The sequence below is a fragment of the Furipterus horrens genome, unplaced genomic scaffold (genome assembly GCF_987537825.1).
Source record: "Furipterus horrens unplaced genomic scaffold, mFurHor1.1.pri manual_scaffold_7, whole genome shotgun sequence".
In the NCBI taxonomy this organism is placed as follows: Eukaryota; Metazoa; Chordata; class Mammalia; order Chiroptera; family Furipteridae; genus Furipterus; species Furipterus horrens.
This window is the reverse complement of record NW_028327177.1, coordinates 1,548,142-1,567,692: the sequence shown is the minus strand read 5'-3', so window position 1 is coordinate 1,567,692 and position 19,551 is coordinate 1,548,142. Positions and strand designations below refer to the sequence as shown.

General features: G+C 60.4%; 1 protein-coding gene across 1 annotated transcript in view; it reads right to left on the bottom strand.

Moving 5' to 3' along the window:
* Nucleotides 1-17,566, bottom strand: part of LOC150003938 (maestro heat-like repeat family member 5) — a 35,804-nt gene extending 18,238 nt beyond the window's left edge. Inside the window, exons 1-19 of the mRNA XM_090283111.1 lie at nucleotides 17,487-17,566; nucleotides 16,496-16,646; nucleotides 14,648-14,727; nucleotides 14,316-14,497; nucleotides 13,027-13,172; nucleotides 12,238-12,366; nucleotides 10,810-10,969; nucleotides 9,683-9,735; nucleotides 7,756-7,863; nucleotides 7,391-7,507; nucleotides 6,808-6,927; nucleotides 6,227-6,379; nucleotides 5,984-6,106; nucleotides 5,221-5,300; nucleotides 4,218-4,353; nucleotides 3,465-3,560; nucleotides 1,975-2,079; nucleotides 590-725; nucleotides 117-286 (exon numbers count right to left, since the gene is read on the bottom strand). Coding sequence (XP_090139237.1) covers nucleotides 117-286; nucleotides 590-725; nucleotides 1,975-2,079; nucleotides 3,465-3,560; nucleotides 4,218-4,353; nucleotides 5,221-5,300; nucleotides 5,984-6,106; nucleotides 6,227-6,379; nucleotides 6,808-6,927; nucleotides 7,391-7,507; nucleotides 7,756-7,863; nucleotides 9,683-9,735; nucleotides 10,810-10,969; nucleotides 12,238-12,366; nucleotides 13,027-13,172; nucleotides 14,316-14,497; nucleotides 14,648-14,727; nucleotides 16,496-16,646; nucleotides 17,487-17,566 — 2,325 coding nt within the window. The remainder of the gene's footprint in view (nucleotides 1-116; nucleotides 287-589; nucleotides 726-1,974; nucleotides 2,080-3,464; nucleotides 3,561-4,217; nucleotides 4,354-5,220; nucleotides 5,301-5,983; nucleotides 6,107-6,226; nucleotides 6,380-6,807; nucleotides 6,928-7,390; nucleotides 7,508-7,755; nucleotides 7,864-9,682; nucleotides 9,736-10,809; nucleotides 10,970-12,237; nucleotides 12,367-13,026; nucleotides 13,173-14,315; nucleotides 14,498-14,647; nucleotides 14,728-16,495; nucleotides 16,647-17,486) is intronic.
* Nucleotides 17,567-19,551: the final 1,985 nt, after the last annotated feature.

The following is a 19,551-nucleotide window of genomic DNA, read 5'->3' as shown; positions in this document are numbered from 1 at the left end:
CCAGCCAGGCTGAGCCAGCAGTCGGATCTCTATCAGAGGGGGTGGCGGTGGGGGTCGGAGCAGAGCATGGCCACAGCCCCCCACCCGGATCTGCCCACGATTCTAAGGGCTTTGACCTTGATGACTTGGGAGCTGCCAAGCTGGAAGATTTGGTCCTTTGTGAATGCCACCTCTTGGGGCACGGGGGGCATGGCCTCCTGGTCTCCACTGCTGCAGAGCAGGGCTCCACCCGTGCTGGCCTGGAGACGTTGCTCAGGGACCAGCACTTCTACCTGCGAAGACTCTGCTGGACAGAGGCAGCATTGGGCAGCTGTGAGTGTGGCGCAGAGGGGCGCTGAGGGTCTAGACTGGGATGGGCAGGAGTTAGGGTGCGACCACTGGTAATCAGGGTCAGGCCTGCGCCCAGTTTTGGGCATGAGACTCACAGAGGTTCTGGGGGTCCAGGTGGGGCCATCACAGTGCGATGGTTGAGGTTAGAGGGGCGTCTGGGGCAGATCGGGGGGCACTTGGGTTCAGGGGTGCTGGTGTGGGCTTGGCAGGGGCTGTCCTGAGGTGGGAGGGGCCGCTCGGGCGGCCTGTGGAGGCTCACCTCTCTGGCGCATCAGGAGCTGGTAGAGGTGGCCCAACCCTTCCAGGCTGCAGTGCTGGGTGGCCCTGTCTGGGTCCTGACACAGAATCCCCAGCGTTCCCACCAGCTGCCCGGCCCCTTTGAAATCTTCTTTTGGCTGTGGGGAGTGCAGGGGAACCCCTGATGGCAGAGGCCACCTATGGAGCCCCCACCCTGCCACACCCTCACGCCAGCATGGACAGTGTCAGATGGACACCCTCCCTCCATGTGGTAGGGCTGGCTGGCACTCGGGCTTGGGCAAAATTTAGGGGGTGGCCAAAAACACTCAGGAATCAAGAGGAAGAACATGTTCATGTAATATTTAGACAAATCAAAATGAATGGAAAAATCCCATGATGAAATAAGTTTCAAAACTGTAAATAAAGACAGCATTGGACTCTACATTCCGGTGACCTTGTGCGCTCCCTGCCCCTCCCCCCACCCTGGTCTCACCCTAGCGCCAGGCCTGGTTCTCATAAAACTTTACTTACAACAGCAGGCAGCCAGCCCATGGGCCACAGTTTGCTGAGTTAATTGTTTCAAACGTCACATTAAAATAGTACTGATCTTGACTGCCCCCATAAATGTTACGCCTGAGGCAAGGGCCTCACCCTAGTCCCACTTCTGTGCTGTGGAAATTGATTGTGAGTAAATTGAAGCCACTTTGAACCCCTCTAGAGGGTCCTCCTCGTCATCGGAAAGCTGGAGGGCTCTGCGGTGGGCTTTGCTGCAGAGCAGACCTCGCTCCCCAACACCATGCCCGCCCCTCCACCCTGGTGAGACGGGCAGGCCTGCCAGGCCTCAGGTGGGGAACTAATTTCCTTATCTCCCCATGTGGCTCCCCGTGGAGTTCATGCTGATTCTGGCTGACAGATGAAGCACAGCTCACGCCCTGGGTAACCACGGATGGGGGTAAGCGGAGACCCGTGACCTGATGGGGGTCATGGCGGACGGAGGGCGGCGGGATGGTGGGTACCCCTGGTCTGGGGCCTGGCCGCACACTTGACCAGCCCCTTCCTGGCCCCCACTGTACCCCTCTGAGGAGGACCCATTGCCTCCCACTCCGTGGGTGAGAGACGGAGGCGCAGGGTGGAGCTTCAAGGGGCATTGACAAGTGCCCAGCCTCCTGGGTCAAGGGTCATGGCACCCGGGGGCAGAGCCCAGCTGGGAGGACTTGAGAGGTCCTGAAGTCCCAGTCCGGCCTGATTCCTCCTATGTAATAAGGGGGATCACCTGGCCGCCCCAGGGCACTCATGGAGCCACGCTGCACTGGTGGCGGGGCGCAGGGGGCCTTGAACCCTAGGAACCCTGGCAAGCCCTGGGAGGGGCGGTTTGGCGAGGACAGCAGAGGGGTGTGGCGTACTCACGACCAGGTAGAGGTTGAGGCTCAGGAATTTGAGGAGGCCCACGCAGCTGTTCACAGCCCGCTGCCGCTCGTGCGCCTTCTCCGACGCCAGCCAGACGTACAGGTGCTGCGGTTGGGGGGGGGTCAGGGAGGGGTGCTGCAGCCTCGGACCCCGGCTCGGCTCACCCACAGCAGGGCCGCACCCTCGCCGCATACCCCGCCCACCTCGGCGCAGGCCCCGCCCACCCTGGGCTCAGGCTCCGCCCCCTTCACCCTGCACCTCTCCAGGTCCTCCTCCTTTGTTCCCCGCACAGTCTCCGCCCACGGCCCAGGCAGCGGGGCTCCTAGGGGAGTGTTTCCCTCCTTTTGTCGCTGACGCCCCGCTGCTGCTCAAAGCCTGCGGAGGCGCCTGGTTGTTAACCCGCCTCGCACAGCGCGCCCCTTTCCAGAGCGGTGCTTTTCTGCGCACCACGTGAACGCCCAGTTATAAAGGGGTACCGAGGCCCGTGAAACAGTTACACTGAACAGTTTTAGGCCAAATGCGAGTCTCTTCGTTAAGGCGATATGTGCGCAGAGCAGTGGTTCCGAAGCGGGAGGAGGGTAAGCAGTATTTGGGGGTTCTGTGACCCGGCGATGCACTAGGACATCGGTGAGTTCTCCTGGTGGCAGGCAGCCACTCTGGCACTGCTGTCGTTTGTCACGCACTTTCCCAGGGGAGGGACGTGCTCCTCTGCAGCTTGAGGTGAGTGCAGATGCGAACGGCATTGCCTCCCAGCCACGCTCACACACCCCAACTTCCACATGTCTTCCCAGGTTGAGTCCCTGCTTCAGCCGCTCTCCGCACCTCCGTGAACCCCCAGTCATCCAAGGGCTGGCCCCTGCTGACCTGCCCTCACTTAGCACCCTGCCCGTGTCCTGGCCATATGTAACCGCTCTCCATTTGGGCCCACTGCCCCATGTACACTGTTCACTGCTCTGTGTGCCGCTGCCTGCAGGGTCCTCCCCTTCCCTTCCTTCCCCTTCCTTTTCCATCTCCTTAGTCCTCATTAGGGTGAAGTCCCAGTGGCCTTGACCTCTGACCTGCCTCTGGATACTGTCACTGCCTATTGACTTGTCTTCCTCCTGTCCAGGTGGGACCCCTGGAGGGCAGGAGAGAGAATGGGGGTTGTGGGCTCCTGAGACCCCTTTACAGCTGGGAACGCAGCTGCAGGGGACATTCTCTGGGGGTTGGGAGGGCAGACCTTGGCCAGAGCTGTGGCGCATTTTCTCACCAACTCCTTTAGTGTGGCATTTAAGGCCAACTTACCACCTGGATGCACCTGCCCTGTGCCTTCCTGCCCACTAGTGTCCCAAGTCACTGTGATCCCTGAAGAGGACAGCTCTCAAGTCTCCTGGGCCACTCCCCAGCCCCAGTTCAGGCCCTGTCTCCTCTGGGACATCCTCCTGTGTTTGCTCTCTGGCTCAAACCTGCCTGTGTCCAGCCCTGCACTGGCCACCGCTCCCCCGCCTCACCGACAGAAGGAGGTGCAGCTCCTCGGCTGTGGGGTTCTGCGTTATGAAGGTCTGCAGCAGCTGGTTCAGGGCCTCTGAGGTGCTGCTGTAGAGGTTCTGTGTGGGGACAAGGAACCGGTCAGGAGCCAGCTGCAGAGGGTGACTGGAGGCTCGTGTGGGGCTGAGCAGGCCAGGCTGCCCACTAGAGAGCGTGCCCAGGAGGGGACGCATCACAACCCCAGTCTGGCAGGTGGGGAGGCTGGGCAGGAGGGCACAGGCTCTCCGTGGCTGAGGCAAGGTCACTTCTAGCAGGGCTGGCTCTTGGGCGTGTGGCCCGCAGAGGCCCTGTGCTGCCCCGTTTACGGCTCTGCCTCCACCATCAGGAACATCCTAGTAGGTTTCCCACAAGAGCTCACATTCTCATTGCACAGTGGTTCTGGCCAGTGATACAGCTGCGGCCAGTGATTGGCCCCCACATGAGGCCCCCAACCTTTTCTGCTTGGTTTGCCAGGCATGCCCAGGGAGGGAGGGACCACAGAAATGACCTAGCCCACCTCCATCAGAGCCCATCAGAGCAGAGCCCTTGGGCGCTGGCCACCAACTCCCTGGATGCCCTGGGGAGCTCCCCCCAGCTCTCTGGAAAGGTAAACGCAGGGCCTGGCATGCAGCAGGTGCTCAGTTAACACCAGCTCCCTTCCAAGGCACGAACAGCGGGCAGAGCTGGTACCCTGCCCAAGGGCCCCCTGGGAGGAGGGGGCAGGTGCTGGTCTGCACCTGTATGATGGGCAGCTCCAGAAAGAGGCAGGTGTGCTTCTCCAGGACGTCCAGCAGTGGCAGGGCCAGCACACTGCGGAGGCAGACGGACAGGAGTCGCGATTTCTTCTCCACGTCCAGGGGTGGCCTCAGCTTACTGTGTGGGGACAGCAGGTGGTGAGGGAAGGGCGCAGGAGCTGGGGGTGGGAAGGGACAGCTGCCGGCACAGCCAGCAGTAGGCAATCCTGGAGCACAGCCCCTCCTGGGACTTGGACATTCTGTCCCCTCTTGCTTGTCTGACCCCTCAGCCTGTCCCCTCTGTGTGCTGCGGCAGGCTTCCTGTGCAGGTGGCTTCCACAGGGATTTGTAAGGGACTCAAGAAGCTCTGAGCCCCGGGCACCCTTTACGGGGCCAGTCTGGTATCTCCCCCATGGCGGTCGCTCCACTGGGATTTGGACCTGGTCTAACCACTCTTGGGAACCTCCACCTGCCACCTGCTGCAGGCAGAGCCGGGCCCACAGGACGCTCGGCTGCCTGCCTGCCATGTCCCTCTGCAGGTAGAGAGCATGCAGTCTGAACTCCGGAGCCACTGCCTCCCAGTCAGATCCACCCTGTCCTGGCCAGGGTAGGGGGGCCAGGCACCCCCTGGTCCTGCCGGTAGGTGAAGGGCTAAATCAGGACCTGCCACCCACACTGGCATCCCTGAGCCTCCCTCCCTTCCCGTGTCTAGACTCGGTTTTCCTTAGTTTTTTCTCCCCCGACTGCTGGAGCCTGCTCTAGGTCCTGTCTGTGACCGAGATCTTGCCCTGACTGCTCTGGCCTTGAGTGTCTAGAGGACCAGATGCTCTCGCCTCCATGCGCGGCACACCCACAGCCACCATGGCCACCATGGCTGCCCAGCCCTTCCCAGCAGGGCCTTGACTTCTGACCCCTCCCTGCCTTGCTGCCAGGCTGACAGCACGCCTGACCTGACAGGCTGCTGTTGGGTGCTGAACAAGGCCGTGCGTAGGGCTGGGGAGCCTACCAGAGGCCAGAGATGATGCGGAGGGTCTGCTGGCGGGTCAGCGTGCACAGCGCGTCCTTGGGCTCCTTCTCCATCACAACCTGCAAACGCCCGGGCAAAGGCTGCCACTCACGTCTGGACCGATCCCACTCCTGACACCAAGTCTGATCTGTGTGCTCCAGCTCCTCTCCCACTGGGTGCCCTGGCTCCCACTTAGAGAACCAGAGTGTGGACTTTACACTCAGATAGGTCACGTCTAAATGCTGGTTTCCCACCTACTAGCTGCTTGACCTTGGTCAAGTCTCCAAGCTGCTCACAAATAGCATGGCATTGCTGCACGTGTTATGCATGAAGAAAGGCATGCAAAGCAGTGTCTGAGTCCCAGCAGGCACTCAGCAAACAGGAAACGCTATTATTATTACTTTTGTGACTGTCCACCACTCATGTGTGTGTTTCCTCCCTAACCTAGGGCTCCATGAAGTCACAGTCTCCGTAACTCCTGCTCATATCAAGGCCAGTATAAGCAGAATGGATGGCTTTGGCTTTTCTGGGCCTCAACCACGTCCTATTAGGGGCATGTACCTGGCCAGATGAGGGTCACTGAAAGGACCAAGTGAGGTGGGGACATGGATATGCTTCCAGGTGTGAAAGCCTGTGAGGGGCTTATTCATGCTCTAGAAATCCAGCTGCCCCGCCCCTTTCCCAGTGGTGCTTCTTGGGAATGAGCTGGTCTGAGGGAGGGCTCCCCTCCCTGCCCGCGTCTGCCCCGGGACCTGGCGCTCACCATCAGACATTCCAGGAGCTCGGAGATCTGGGTGAACTTGTAGCTGTGGGCGCCACTGTCGCGGCTGATGGCCCCCACCAGCATGAGGATGGCAGTGAGGAAGCTCTGCTTCAGGGTCTCGTCCTGGCGTTTGGGGTCAGGCCCAGAACCGGGGTGGGGAGGGCGGGAGAGAGCGAGAGCCACAGTCACACATGGCGCAGGCACTGCTGAGGGGGAGAGGGCGGCCCCGGGCACTGGACGTACCCAGGAGCTGCAGCGGAAGAAGAAGATCATCCGTGACAGGATGTTGTCCACCCACGGGAGGATGTGGGCCTTGGCCTTGGCCGCCATCTGACCATAGGCCAGGAGGATGGTGCTGCTGGCCCACTTCCACCGCAGGTCTGCCGAGGTCCGGCCCTGGGCGGGCAGATGAGGAGCATCAGGGCCTGCAGGACACTGCCCTGGTGGAGCAGTGGCAGGAGGTGCCCCAGGCCCTTGTCTCATGTTCAGACAAGGGCCACGGTCAACGAGCTACTAATAAATACACGGTGGCCACAACTGCCACCCCAGGAGCTGTCACAGAGCACCTCCCAACAGGGCTCCTGTCCATTCCAGCAGCTGGCGAGGGAGGAAGGAACTATTCAAGGGGGACACGGAGGCACAAGGGGGTCACACCACAAGTTGACGTAGAGGTGGAACCAAACCAGGGGCCAGGACATGTGTTCCAAAGCTTGTGCCCCTCACCTGCCCCAGAGGACCCTACTGGGAGGCTCAGATCTTTCTGGGGGGTGGGGGCCTCAATGTCCCAGCCCCCCATGGAGGCCCCAGCGACCCCAGGGCAGTACCTTTGGGGAGAAGCAATGGAGGCTGCACTTGACGGGCGCACTGCGGCCAAACTGCTCCAGGATGGCCCACACATGGTCCAGGTGGCGCGCTGCGGCCAGCCCCACCGTGACAGCAATGCCCTAAGCGGTGGGGGAGCAGGGCCACTACGTGGGGTCTCAGGGCCAGGCCTGGCCCCTCGCTGGGTGTGGAAACTGAGGCCCAGAAAGGGAGGAGACTTGTCTGGGGTCACAGACATGCACCCGCCACCCTGCGCTCTCTTCAGCACGTGCAGCTCTGAGTCTAGTCCCTCAGAGGCTTCTCTACGGGGCCTGGAGGGAGGTGGGGTGGGGCAGGAGGGAGACGCGGCTCCCTGGAGGTCTGTCATCACCCCCACCGCGCCCCGCCCTCCCCCCAGAGCAGACCTGAGCCAGAGGGAGGAACGGGGTGTGTGATGAGAAAGGAGACCCAAGCCGTGACAGGCTCCATCTGTGATGGGTCAGGGCTCCAGTGTGACTGGGGTCAGGGCTCAGCAGGTGACCAGGATCAGGCTAAGCCTGTGCTCGGGGTCAGCCAGCCTGGGGACGGGCCGAGGGCTGGCCTCACCTCCCTCTGCTTGGGCCACTGGTGGGAGGTCTCCAGGAGGGCTCGCAGGTGTGCCCTGACCATGCTGCGGTTGTCCTCGGCTTGAAGGATCAGCCCGTAGAAGACAAACAGGAAGGCCTGGGGGGCGGGGGGCGGTCAGCTCCCTGTCCTGAGCCTGACCCTGCTGTGTCCATCCCTGTCCACCTGGACGACCCGTGGGGCTCCTGTAGCAGCTCTCTGAGATGCTATCCACCCCCCACCCAGTGGGAGAGCTTCAGGTGTGGGGCTTTGAGTCCTACTGCCTGCCCCCCTGCCCCCTATTTCTCTCGGGCCCCACTTCAGGTGGGCAGGCAGCAGGCTGCTGGCAGGGAGGCGGTGTGGCCCACCTTCTCTGGGGGCTGCTCCTGGTGTGTCCGGTCGGGCTTGGTGAGTGCCCACTGTAGCTCCTTGGACCACACGTCCGAGTTCAGGAACTGGACTGACTTGACGGCTATCTGTGAGCAGGCGGGGGTGGCAGGACTGGAGCCCCCCTCCCTGCGCGCTGGGGCCCCCCCCGCCGGCCCGGCACACCCCAGCCACTCGGTGCCCTGGCTCCTCGCCCGCTGCCACTTCCCTGCCCTGGGGAAGCGCGAGCCCCTGGAGGTGTCTGCGGGCGGGTGTGGGGCTGTGTGTCCAGCTGCTCAGAGCCGCTGGGTCTCCTGGGGTCAGCCTGGCCCTTGGTGTTTTTCAGGCCACTTGGCTGTTCTCTCTTAAACGGCCCAGGTCACTGGAACGGCATTCGGTCGTTGCCATTGGGGGAGTGAGGCTGCGGGCGCGGCCCTGTGTCCTCCCTGACGCTGGGGCTCTGGGTTTGGTCCTCATTTTCGGATTAACCTATCAGGGAGTGTGTCACTTTGTCCTGTTTGAATCCCCCACTCCCTATCCTTTGTCCCTTTACAAACTTTGAGTCCTCCTCTAGCTTTTAAATTTTTAATACAAAGCATTTTTAAATTTAATTAATTAATTAAACAATCCTCAGCTGAGGCTAAGTTTTTAATTAATTTGACAGGGAGAGGAAAGGAGAGAGACAGAGAGAGGGGGAGAGAGGGAGAGAAGCATCAACGGGAGAGAGAAGCCTCAATTGGTTGCCGCCCATACGTGCCCTGACGGGGGATGGAACCGCAACCCTGGCCTGTGCTCGGACCCGGATCGAACCTGACACCTTTTGGTTCGTGGGACGGTGCTCCAGCCAACTGTGGCACCAAGCCCGGGCCCTCCTCTAGTCTAGAGCTCCTTGCAATGAAGGCTTAGATAGCAGAGCGGACACCTGGCTGCGTTTCTAACACCGGCATTTAAAACAGAGATTTCTCCCTCAGCGCCGCGTTTGTCCGGCCCCAGCCGCTTCCCTAGCCCGTGTTCTCCTTATCATTCAGCTCAAGTCCTGCCGAAGCTCCCCGGGCGGTCTCTCCTGTGACCCATGCGTTCCTTTCAAGTGTGCTGTCTAATTTCCAAATATTTGAGAGTTTTCCAGGGCTGCTTTTGCTATTGATCTTTAATTTATGTTCTGGGCCGAGAATGTACTCTGCTTGATTTCCGTCCTTTTAAGTTTATTGAAATGTTGCATATGGCCCAGCCATGAATCTCGCTCAGTGAATGTCCTGTTTACTTTTGAAAGGAGTGTCAATGAGATCAATCTGGTTAATTAGGTTGTTCAAGTCTATACCCTGAGTGATTTTCTGTCTTCAGTGTCTGTTAATTGCATTGCTGCTGCTGCTTCTGCTGCTGGTCTTATTTCTACCAGAATACAGGTAATCAGGGCTGCGTTGCGGCTACCACGTGATAACAAGAATGGACACTTACCAAACCCTTTAGATGGAGTTTTTCCTACACCCTCACAGCACACACTAGAGTTGGTGCTTTCATCCCCATTTGGCAGATGAGGAAACTAAGGTACTGAGAGGCCAGGTAGGTCAGCTGGGTCACATGGCTGTGACTGGTTGAATTTGGACTTGAACACAGGTCAGCTGGGGTCCCACGTCCCTCCTCCCAGCCACACAGGCCCTCACTTGGGTGGGTGGCCAGAGGCAGACCCGCATGGACCCCAATCCTCGGCTCCAGCGGCTTTAGTCTACCCCACCTTGCTTCCCTCCTGCCCAGCTCAGAGATCCGCCACTCTGTCCCCTTGGCCCCTCAGTCATGGACCCCGCCCCCAGGAGGGGTGGGAAGGGCCTTGTATATGCTGGACCCCTGCCCTGTGCCAAGTGCTCACCCGTGAAGTGGGGCCCCCCTCCCCACACACGCTGGCGTCCCCTGTGGTCTGGGCTCCCTCCCTACCTTGGTCAGCTGCTCTTCCCAGCCCTCCTTCTCAGCCTGGCCGAGGAGCTCCTCTGTGGGAGAGAGCCGTTGCTGGAGGCCAGCCTGGTGTCCTCGGCCAGGGCTGTGGCTCCGGCCCATTTCCTCCATTCCCCGGACACCGGACTGAGTCAGGGTGACATTGTCCTGCCCCTGCCCATCTCGGCTCCAGGGCGGGAGTGAGCTCCCAGGACTGCAGTGTGGTTGAGCTCGGGGACCCTAGCCAGGCTGGAGTTGTGGCCTCATTGGCTTTGTTGGGAGACCTCAGGAGGCCATGGGAGGCTCCCCCATTGTCTTTTGGGATGTGTTGGGGTCGCCTCAAGGTGAGAAAATAGGGCTTTGACAGGGGGGCATTGTGAGCTGGGAAACCCAGCCTCTGAGGGAAGGGCTGCTTCAGGGATGACCCTGGGGGTCTCAGAGGCCACCCCAGGCACGGAGGGACCTCCACCCAGCCTGCCAGTCCCAAGGCAGGGGCACGAAGCCGAGGCAAGCTGGAGCCTGCTTTCCCCCAGACCTCGATGCTCCAACTCCCAAGCAAGGCCTCTGAGGCCACACCATGTCCTCCACTGCCCCCAACCTGTCGCTTATGCTGTGGACCAATCCCTCCCTAAGGCCCTGAGGCATATATACCACTCCCTCCTCAAAGTCCTGCTCACCCTCCAAGGCACAGCTTAGACCTGGCTGCCTCCTCCAGGAAGCCTTCCCTGATGGCCACCAGGGCAAGCCCAGTGCCTCCCGAGGTAAGCACTAGTGAGCTCCGCTCACCCCCAGTGGGAGTGGGTGCTGGCCTTCTTGTGAGCACCTGATGGCAGGGAGCCCAGCATGTGGCCGGTCCTCAGTCAGCATCTGCTGTCTTACACTAGCTAAGCCCTCGTCCCAGTGGCACCCTGGCTTAGGGCGGGAACGGGGCAGCTCAGCCGGACAGGGTAACCCTTCACAGAGGGTCCTACAGGGGCCGGCCGAGGGCAGGCGGGCTGCGGGTGTGCTCGGGCTGTTCCGCCTCCCACCCAGCTCCCTCCTGGGTCTCTCTCCGTGACTGCCACAGCCCTGCCATGCGGGCCTGGGGCAGAGGGGCCTGAGGTGCCTTAGGTCCCAAGGGCAGGACGTACGTTTAGAGGTCAAGACGCCCATCACGTAGAGGAGGCTGCGGTGGGGGAAGTCGCCCCTTAGGACCTCGGTCTCCAGGTGCTGGGCCACCCCTCGCCACGAGTGCCTGCAGATGGCCAGCAGCACATCGCTGGCCGCGTCCTGGTACACCTCCCCCAGCTCCTGCGGGTGATGAGGGGCAGATGTAAGAGCGGGCGCCCATGCTGGGCGCTTCGGTGTCCACACACACCTCCCGGCCTCTGTGGCTGGCAGGGATGGGGACAGCGGCTGAGGAAGCGGCCAGGTGCCGAGGGCCCTCCCCACACACACATGGGCAGTCCAGCAGCGTCTGGAGGTCCGGCGTCTAGGGGGCTGCGGAAGGTTTCTGAGCGGGGAACTGGGTCCCCCACAGCACAGCCGAACCTCAGTCCCCAGGCGGGGCACCGGACCAGGAGGGAAGACAGAGTCGTGACGTGGGGGAGCAGGGGCCAGTGGGCTCCCCTCTTTACTCCATAACGGACCCCGAATCCTCTCAGCCCACCTGTGGGTTTGGGGCACCTGGTCAACTCTGACCCCCGGCAGACAGCCCCCCAGGGGAAGGCCTCAGACGTGGGAGCACATAAAACCCACAACCACATGCGGATGAAACCCAGAAACGAGTAGCTTGGAGGAGACAGAGGCCAAACAGAGAGATGGAAACTTCCAGCAAAACCCTCTTTAATATCCTCTGACAGATAAGAGGAGATACTGCATCCGTGAATGTACGAACAGGGTGATACGAGAGACGAACATTCCGAGAACAAATCGAGATCTCTTGCAAGTTAAAGACGCGAAGGCACGGATGGGAAACTCAATTAGAGGGCTTGAAGATAACAGCGCGTCAGCAGAGGGCAGAGCGAAGGACAGACAGACGGAAGAGGGGAGGAAGATAAGGCCGTCAGGAGCCTCGGAGGCGCTTCGGCTGAGTGGCAGGCGTTCCTGGAGCCCGGAACGGACCCTGGAGCCGTGACCCCCGGCGAAGTCACGGGAGCCGTTTTCCGCAAAGCAAGGATGCAGAACCACAAAGCCCCAGAGCGGGGCACGCCCCTGTGGACCCGCGGAGCGTGCGGGACAAAGAGAAGGTCCCAGGAGCCTGCCAGCAGAAAGGCAGGGCGCGGATAAAGGAGGGAATGTTCAGATCGGCCCTGGAGTCCCCACAGCCGCACTGGGGGCAGGACGACACCTCCAGTGCATATTGTCAGGTGACAATGAGCTCTCTGAGCCTCCCTTTTCTCAACTGTGAAATGGGTGCGTGAGGTTGTCCCGCAGGAGGGGTTGGTGGTCGGAAAATGGGAGAGTGGACAGGAACCGCTTGGCCACCCGAGGCCGGGCCGCCCTAGCACGCCTGGGTCCCTGGGGCAGCTGCTTGCACTCCCGGGAGCCCCGGGGGGAGGGGGGACGGGGAGGCCCACCGTGGACTTGGTCATGTTCTCCAGCGCCAGTTTTATGAAGGTTTCCTCCCAGGCCTCCTCCAGGGAGTCACCAGCCCCAATGACGCTCTCCAGGACATGCAGCAGCCGCAGCTTGTGGTGGCTGGAGATCTGTGGGCGGCAGGGGGACGGAGGCTTAGGGACACGTTAGGAGAGGCCAGTGAGAGCATGTGGGGGGAGGCAGAGGAGGCCCCAGGGGAAAGGTGCCAAGGGCATGCATCTGGCCATTTGCCCAATAACCATTTAGTGAGCACCTACTATGAGTATATGCAGGCCTTGAACTAGGTTCTGTAGAGACAGGTGAATAAAAATTTGTCTCTGTTCTCAGGGAACTGCCATGGGATTTTAAAAGCCTTCCATTTCTAAAGCCAGTTTACTTATGCAGTCATTCATTGACACACTCATTAAAGTGCACACACCTTTCCCGGCAATCATCCACCCAGTGATGCGCCCAACCAAGGATCCATCCGTCCGTCCATCCATCATCCATCTCTGCCACTTCATGGCTCTGTGACTTTAGGCAAATCCCTTCCCTTCCCTAAGCCTCCATTTCCTCATCTATGGGGATCGTAATATCTGTATCACGAGATTGTTCTCAGGTCAGTTAACACATATTGCCCCCCCCCACCAGCCCACTGGACATAGCAGGAGGCTGACTTGCCCCAAATCATGTAGCTGCTGTACGGAGAAGCCAGGCTCTGAGCCCGCCTGGGGACCCAGCCCTCCCCTCTGCTCCCCATGCCTCCCGTGAGTGGCCAAGGCAGCTCCTACCTCAGGGTTGTCCACAAAGTAGTCATGGATGGTTTCCATCACCAGGCTGGGGGACCCATGAGCCATGTCCCTGATCTGCTTGACAATGTACTTCAGGTGGAGTGGGTCTGAGCCACTCAGGTCTCGGAGCATCTTGAAACAGGTGACTAAAGCACATGGCAAAGAGGTGTGAGGTGGGGGGGCTGGGGGGGCAACTGGCCGGCAGGGCTGGGTGGGCTGGGCATGGGGAGACGTGATCTGACAGTGAGGACGGAGCGCTGGGCACATTCCTGGGCCAGTCAGTCCTCTGGGGTTCAAGACCCAAGAGCAGGAATGCATGCATATTTCCACCTATTCATCGATTCAGCCATCTTCCTGTCCATCTACTTCATTCGTGTGTCCTCCACCTATCCACTGAGTCATCGTCCATCCACCTGCACATTTGTACGTATGTTTGCTCATCAACCCATCTACCCCTCCCCTTGTCTGTCCATCCTGACACTCACCCACCAACCCAACCATTAATAACTATATCCACCCATCCACTCATCAATCCGTCCATCCATTGATTCATCCATCCATCCACCCATTCATCGATTTACTCATCCATCCATTCATCCATCCATCCACCCATCCATCTGCCCATCCATCCGTCTATCCATCCATCCATCCATCCATCCATCCATCTCCCATAAATTCACCATCCAGCCCCCTCTCTCTCCATCTGTTCATTCCTTCAGGCCTTCACCCTCCAGCCACTCAGGCAGCATTCAGTGCTGTCCGCTCTGGGGGCGCAGAGGGCTGTGTGTGGGGGGCTCAGAGAGGAGTCAGGGCCTGGATGCACACTGAGGGAGCCTCCAGCTCGGGGGGCCCTGCTTGGCATCAGCGGATGTCTGTTCTGTGGGGTAGCTGCACAAAAGACTCTGGGCACACAGAGGGCATGGGCAATGAGCCCTGGCTAAGAAGGAGGGGCAGGCAAGGCTGCTTCCTTGAAGGCAGTCTAACTTAGCATAGAAGGATGGGGGCAAGTCATCCTTTTGGTGAGGGGAGAGGCATTTGAGGGAGGTTCCGAGGTGTGGGTGGTGTGGGAGGGGCGTGGCGGTGAGGGGTAAAAGGGGGCGTTTTGGGGCTTAGGAGGCATGAAGGAGCCAAGGAGGGTGTTCGGGGCCCCCTGCGAAAAGGGGTGCTGTGTCCACACCCTGACACCCTCGGGTCCTGGAGTGTGGATCCCAGCGCTCCTCCCTGGGACTTCTTCGGGTGGAGGGCCGCGGTGGGAGGTGCTGGAACCTGGGGCCCAGGCCGGCGGTCACCTGCGTTGCAGGCGTTCTCCAAGAACACCCTGTGCTCCCGGGGCACCAGGGCCGCCGGGCTGCTGTGTGACGGGCACGGGGGGACGGTGGTGGGACGGGTCAGTCTGTCCCTGCGGGCGCAGCTCCCAGGTGCCCTCCTGCAAGACGGGTCCTGCGAGGATCCCGAGGTGTGGGAGGAGACTCTGGAACGACAAAGGGGTCCTGGGTGGCTGCGCCTGGCCGCCTCGGAGGCATGGGCCGGGGCGTCCTGACTTCCCAGCTAGTGCTGGAGGGCCAGACAGGTTTGGCAGGACCGGAGCGTTCAGGGTGGGGCATCTGGGCTCAGCTCCCACCCTGGCTTGGAGGGGGAGCCAGTGTTCTCAGGATCACGTGAGATGCCCCCCCCACCACCACCCAACCCCGGTGGGGGGGTCTGGGATGGGAGCCAGGGAGCGTCAGGGCAGGGGGGGCAGCGGCAGATGAGAAGGAGCGCATCTCTCAGTATTCACCGCCCCCCATTCGCTCCACCATGGAAGAAATGTGCCAGCCCACATCACTCAGAATCCTCCCATGGTTCCCCATTAAAAAAAAAAAAGTTACTAGAACTAAAAAGCAAGTCCATCAAATTTGCAAGTATAGTCAGGATGTAAAAATTGGTCATATTTCTATAGGTTAGCAATAAATAATTGGGAATTGAAATTCAAAAGGCACCGTTTACAATAGCACTAAAGATGATGCAACATATAGGTATAAACGTAACAAATAATTGCGAGATCTATATACTGTAAAGTGAAAAATAATGACGAAAGAAATCAAGAAGACTTTAATAAGAAGAGGCATACCATGATCATGAATGAGAAGACGCAATATGTGACAATATCACTTTTCTCTAAATTTATCTAAATCTTTATTACAGTTCCAGTTAAAATCCCAGCAGGAATTTTTTTGTGTGTGTGGTAACCAATAAGTTGTTTTTAAAATTTACACGGAAAAGTAACACAGCTGATTCAAGATTTGTTACAAAGTATAGCAGACGCGACAACGCGGAAACACGGAAACAAATAAATGGAATGAAACGCAGAGTCCAGAAGACCCGCACGTGCGAGGCCAGCTGGTTCTCGGTGAGGGTGCAGAGCAACCCCGTTAGGAAAGCCCGACCCGATGGGCTGCTGTGGTGGGGCGAACACACTCAAAACCTCCCGATTTTGCCTCAAACCATGTACAGAAATGACAACAAATCACAGGCCTAAAAGTAAAACCTAAAGTTCTAAACCTTCTAGAAGAAAATATAGGAGGACAGCTTCATGGTCTTGGGTTAGACAAAGATTTCTCGGATTGACACCAAAAGACTATCCATAAGGGAAAAATAAAGTAAAACCAGGTTTCATCTGAAGGAAGAACGTCTGCTTTTGCAAAGACATCTATTAAAAAATGATAAGATGAGCCACAAACCTGGAGGGAACATTGGCGGATCACATAGCCAGGCACCCAAAACATACAGAAGCCCCGGCCCTCGTACCCCCATTCTTGCGGGGGGAGATGATGAACAGATGAGGAGCTGTGTATCGTGTCAGCTGGGGACAGGGACACGGGGGGAAGTCAAGCAGGGACAGGATGGACGAGCTGTGGGGGCCAGACTTCAAATAGCCTGGTTCAGGGAGGCTTGGCCGAGGACGTGCCCAGAGAGGGTGCTGATTGACAGGAGGAATGAATGAGTGAGTGATGCGTGGATGAAGGCATTCCAGGGACGGGGCAGCTCCCCGCCTCCCCTCCCGTCTCCTCTGCCCCGTCATCGCCTCGGCCACGCCCGGTGAGGGTGGCCTCACACCAACCGCATGAGCTGCCGGGACGCAGGTGGAGAACCACAGCCTCGGCCGCATGCACCAGCTCAAAGCTGGGCCCTGACCCCGAGGCCCGCATCCTGGGGAGCTCGGCCTCTCACACGAAGCCTGGATCGAGCCGCGCCCGCGGGCGCCTCACACCTCTGTGCCCAGCAGGGGCCTCTGGCCGGTCTGCACTGGCCACGGAGGCCGTGGCCACCTGCTCTCTTGTCCCAAATCGGCACCCCAGCCCTGCAGCCGCCAAGATGGAAGGTGTTTTTAATACAAAGAAACAATAGGAACACAAACAGCTGCAGACGTGGCCTGGCAAGGAGAAGACAGGCCTGACCACCCCCATGGGGACAAGAAACAAGGGCGCACTGATCGGAACGGCTGGGTCCGCAGGTGCAAGGCTGTGCCTGGAACGACGCTCAGGAAGGCGCTCACGGGCTGCACCGGCTCCGGAACTGCCCAGGATAGTCTGGGGAGCTGGGCGTCCCTGCGCCCCATGGAGGCCACCTTCCGCCTGGGGCTGAGGAGGCAGAGGAAGCGGGCACTGCCCCTGGGGCCGCCCAGGACACTTGGGACACTGAGGCCTGAAGGCCCTAGAGGAACGCTCCGTGAAGAAGCTGGAGCTCAGGGCAGCAGGGGGACAGCCTGCCCTCTGTCCACCCCCACGGCAGGCGTGTGGGCTGGACTGACACACGGCTAGCCACGCCTCGGGTCCTCATGGTAGAGGGTATTTTTCAGATGTCCAGCCAGTAGGGTAATCAGCTGGACTTGGGTCCCGGAAACGGGACCCCCGCGGTGGCGTGCTCCGACCAAGCAGAATAGGGAACTTAGCCTAACTGTTATGCCTTTGAGCAGGGACCTGGTCCTCTGAGCAATGACCTGGGGAACAGTGGGAAATTTTTGTTTATACAAGCTGCATTCCTGTCCCAGTTCCTGCACCTGAAATGCTTTATAAGCCCCCCAGTCCCCAGGGTCGGGGCTGTTCACCTAAGTCCGGCTTGTGGACGGGTGGGCAGTCGCTGGCCAGCTAAAATAAACGCTACAATTTGAAATTCAAATTGTCTCGGGCTCTCCGTTCTCGCGAATGCACCATACCACTCACAAGCAGTTGCCAGCCACGTGGCTGACCTCCAGTCTCCTCCCTCCTGGCCGCCTCTCCCACGCCCAGGGCTGCTGTGGGGGCCGCCCTCCCCAGTGGCTCGTGGCTGCAGGACCCCTCCCTCCTGGGGCCTGGGGGTCTGTCCTCGCACCCCACAGGGAGGCTCTCTCCCCAGAGAGGGAGAGGCCAAGGCCCCTGTGGGAAGCAGGGCATCAGGTCCCCTCCTGGGCTTCCCCAGGGCCTGGCCTGGCACTGGCTGACCTGGCGCTCTGGGACACAGTCACTGATGTCCTGTCAGCAGTGGTGTGGCCACCTGGCTCTTCGGAATGCTGCCCATCCATGTTGGGGTGCGGTGTGGAGGACCCGCAGGCCCTGTCCTCATGCCCAGCAGGGCACATGTCTCTCTGGGCAGCGCCTGCCTGGCCCTGCCAACCCTGACCTCACCTTTGAGGTCACAATGGCTCCAGCGTCCAGGACACCTTTCTAGGAACAGAGCTGTGACACCGGGCACAGTGCTCTGAGCACAGCATGTGTACGAGTGCACAGGCCTGTGCTCCCCGTGCAACCTTGGACCTGACCTGCCACCTCTGGGTGGCAGCTGTGCCCCATGCATCCCATGGGGCAGCCTCACAGACAGCGGGGCTGCAGCCTCGAGAGGCCCCGAGACAGGAGACCCGGCTCAGCTGTGCTGGGTCTCCCGACCCAGGAACCCGTGGGGCAGCAAGTGCGTGTTGTTGGAAGCAGTACGCTGCGGGGTCCTTTGTCACACAGCGGTGGCTAACTAACTGCTACACGTCCCATGCCAGGAGACGGAGGGTTAGTATTCTGTGTGGGCCGGACGCGGGGCTGCAGAGTGGCGCTGGGCCCAGAAGGCAGACCGGGGACCCCAGCATGGACTCTTGTCACCATGCATGGCTGTTGGAGGCCCTTGGGTGGGGTGAGGAGTGAGGAGGTTGCAGGGACCATGGGACTCTTGGTGACGGGACCTGCTGCTGGACCAGCTAACCCCAGCCCCTGGTGCCTCCCTCCGCCCTGCCAGCCCCTGGACAGGAGGGTCTCTGCCCACCACGCTGTGCGGGCAGCCCCTGGACTCCAGAGACAGCCATGAGCCCAGGACCGGGACCACGGTGGGAGGGTCTCAGAGACAACAGACGGGCACTGCCCACCCCCAGGCCACGGAGGCTTTAGGGCTGGCCGCCGGGGTCCCAACCCTGGCTCTGGCACGGCTGGCCAGATGGCCCGTCTGGGGCCATGACCCCTTCGTAAACGGGCCGACAATGCCCACCTCCCCAGGTTGCTTGGAGACGCCAATGCTTTTCCGTGAGTAGCACAGGGCTTTCTGGGCGGCACCCCTGGGTGTTCGTGCAGTAGAGTCCCTGACACTCCCTCGACGTGGCACTAAGGAGTCCTGCTGGGCGGTGGGGAAACTGAGGCAGGCGGGTGAGGGGAGAGGAAGGAGGAGATGTGTTTATGGGGGCCCCCCAGGCCCCGGGCGCCATCCTGAGTATATTACCTTGAACCTTCAACCCCAACACAAGCCCTGCAGGTAGGTGCTGTGATTTTCTCCGAGGCGCGGGGAGCGGGTCCTTCGTGGAGGTCACTCTGGAAGGGAAGGGTCAGCACATCCCCCAGTTCCCCCGGACACCGCCTTCTCCATCCTCCTGCACCATGAAGGGCGCTGAGAAATTCCGTCATGAACGAGGGCCCCTGGGAGGCCTGGTCGTGTGCAGCCGCCGGAACGGGGGTTCGGGGAGCGCCCCTTCTCTGAGAAGCTGCCCCTGGCCTCCGGGCAGGTCCCTGGCAGTCATTCTGTCCGGTGGCCTCGGCCCGTGAATCGGAGCCACCCCGCAGGTGCCATGACTAGTTTTCAGGCCACTGGTGGTGGAACGCAGCCGCAGAGGCTTGCCGTCCAGCGGGCTGTGTTAAGACCAGGCAGCAGAGAGCCCGCACTCACGGCTCCTGGACTCCAGCCCTGCTCCTGAGGCCCCGAGGGGACTGACGCGGACACTCCGCCTGTCCCCAGCGGTGCCGGCGCACTGCTGCAGAAGCCAGCTGCCGTGGGAGCAGCCACGCTCTGGGCGCCGTTGATGCCGGCCGTGGTGTTCCGGGGAGCTGCCCGGTGAACGTTTGCCAGGCTCACCGGACAAGGGGGGCCAACTGGGTCCCTCCTTTGGGAACCTGGAACTGGGGCCAAGGGGGAGGCCTTGGGGCGGGGACTGGGTCCCCTTCTTAGGACTCCAGGCAGAAGGGAGGAGAGAGGAGGGGTGGGGAGAGAGGCTGAGCCCTGGGGACTCTGTAGCCCTAGCCTAGACCGCCCCGGCCCCCC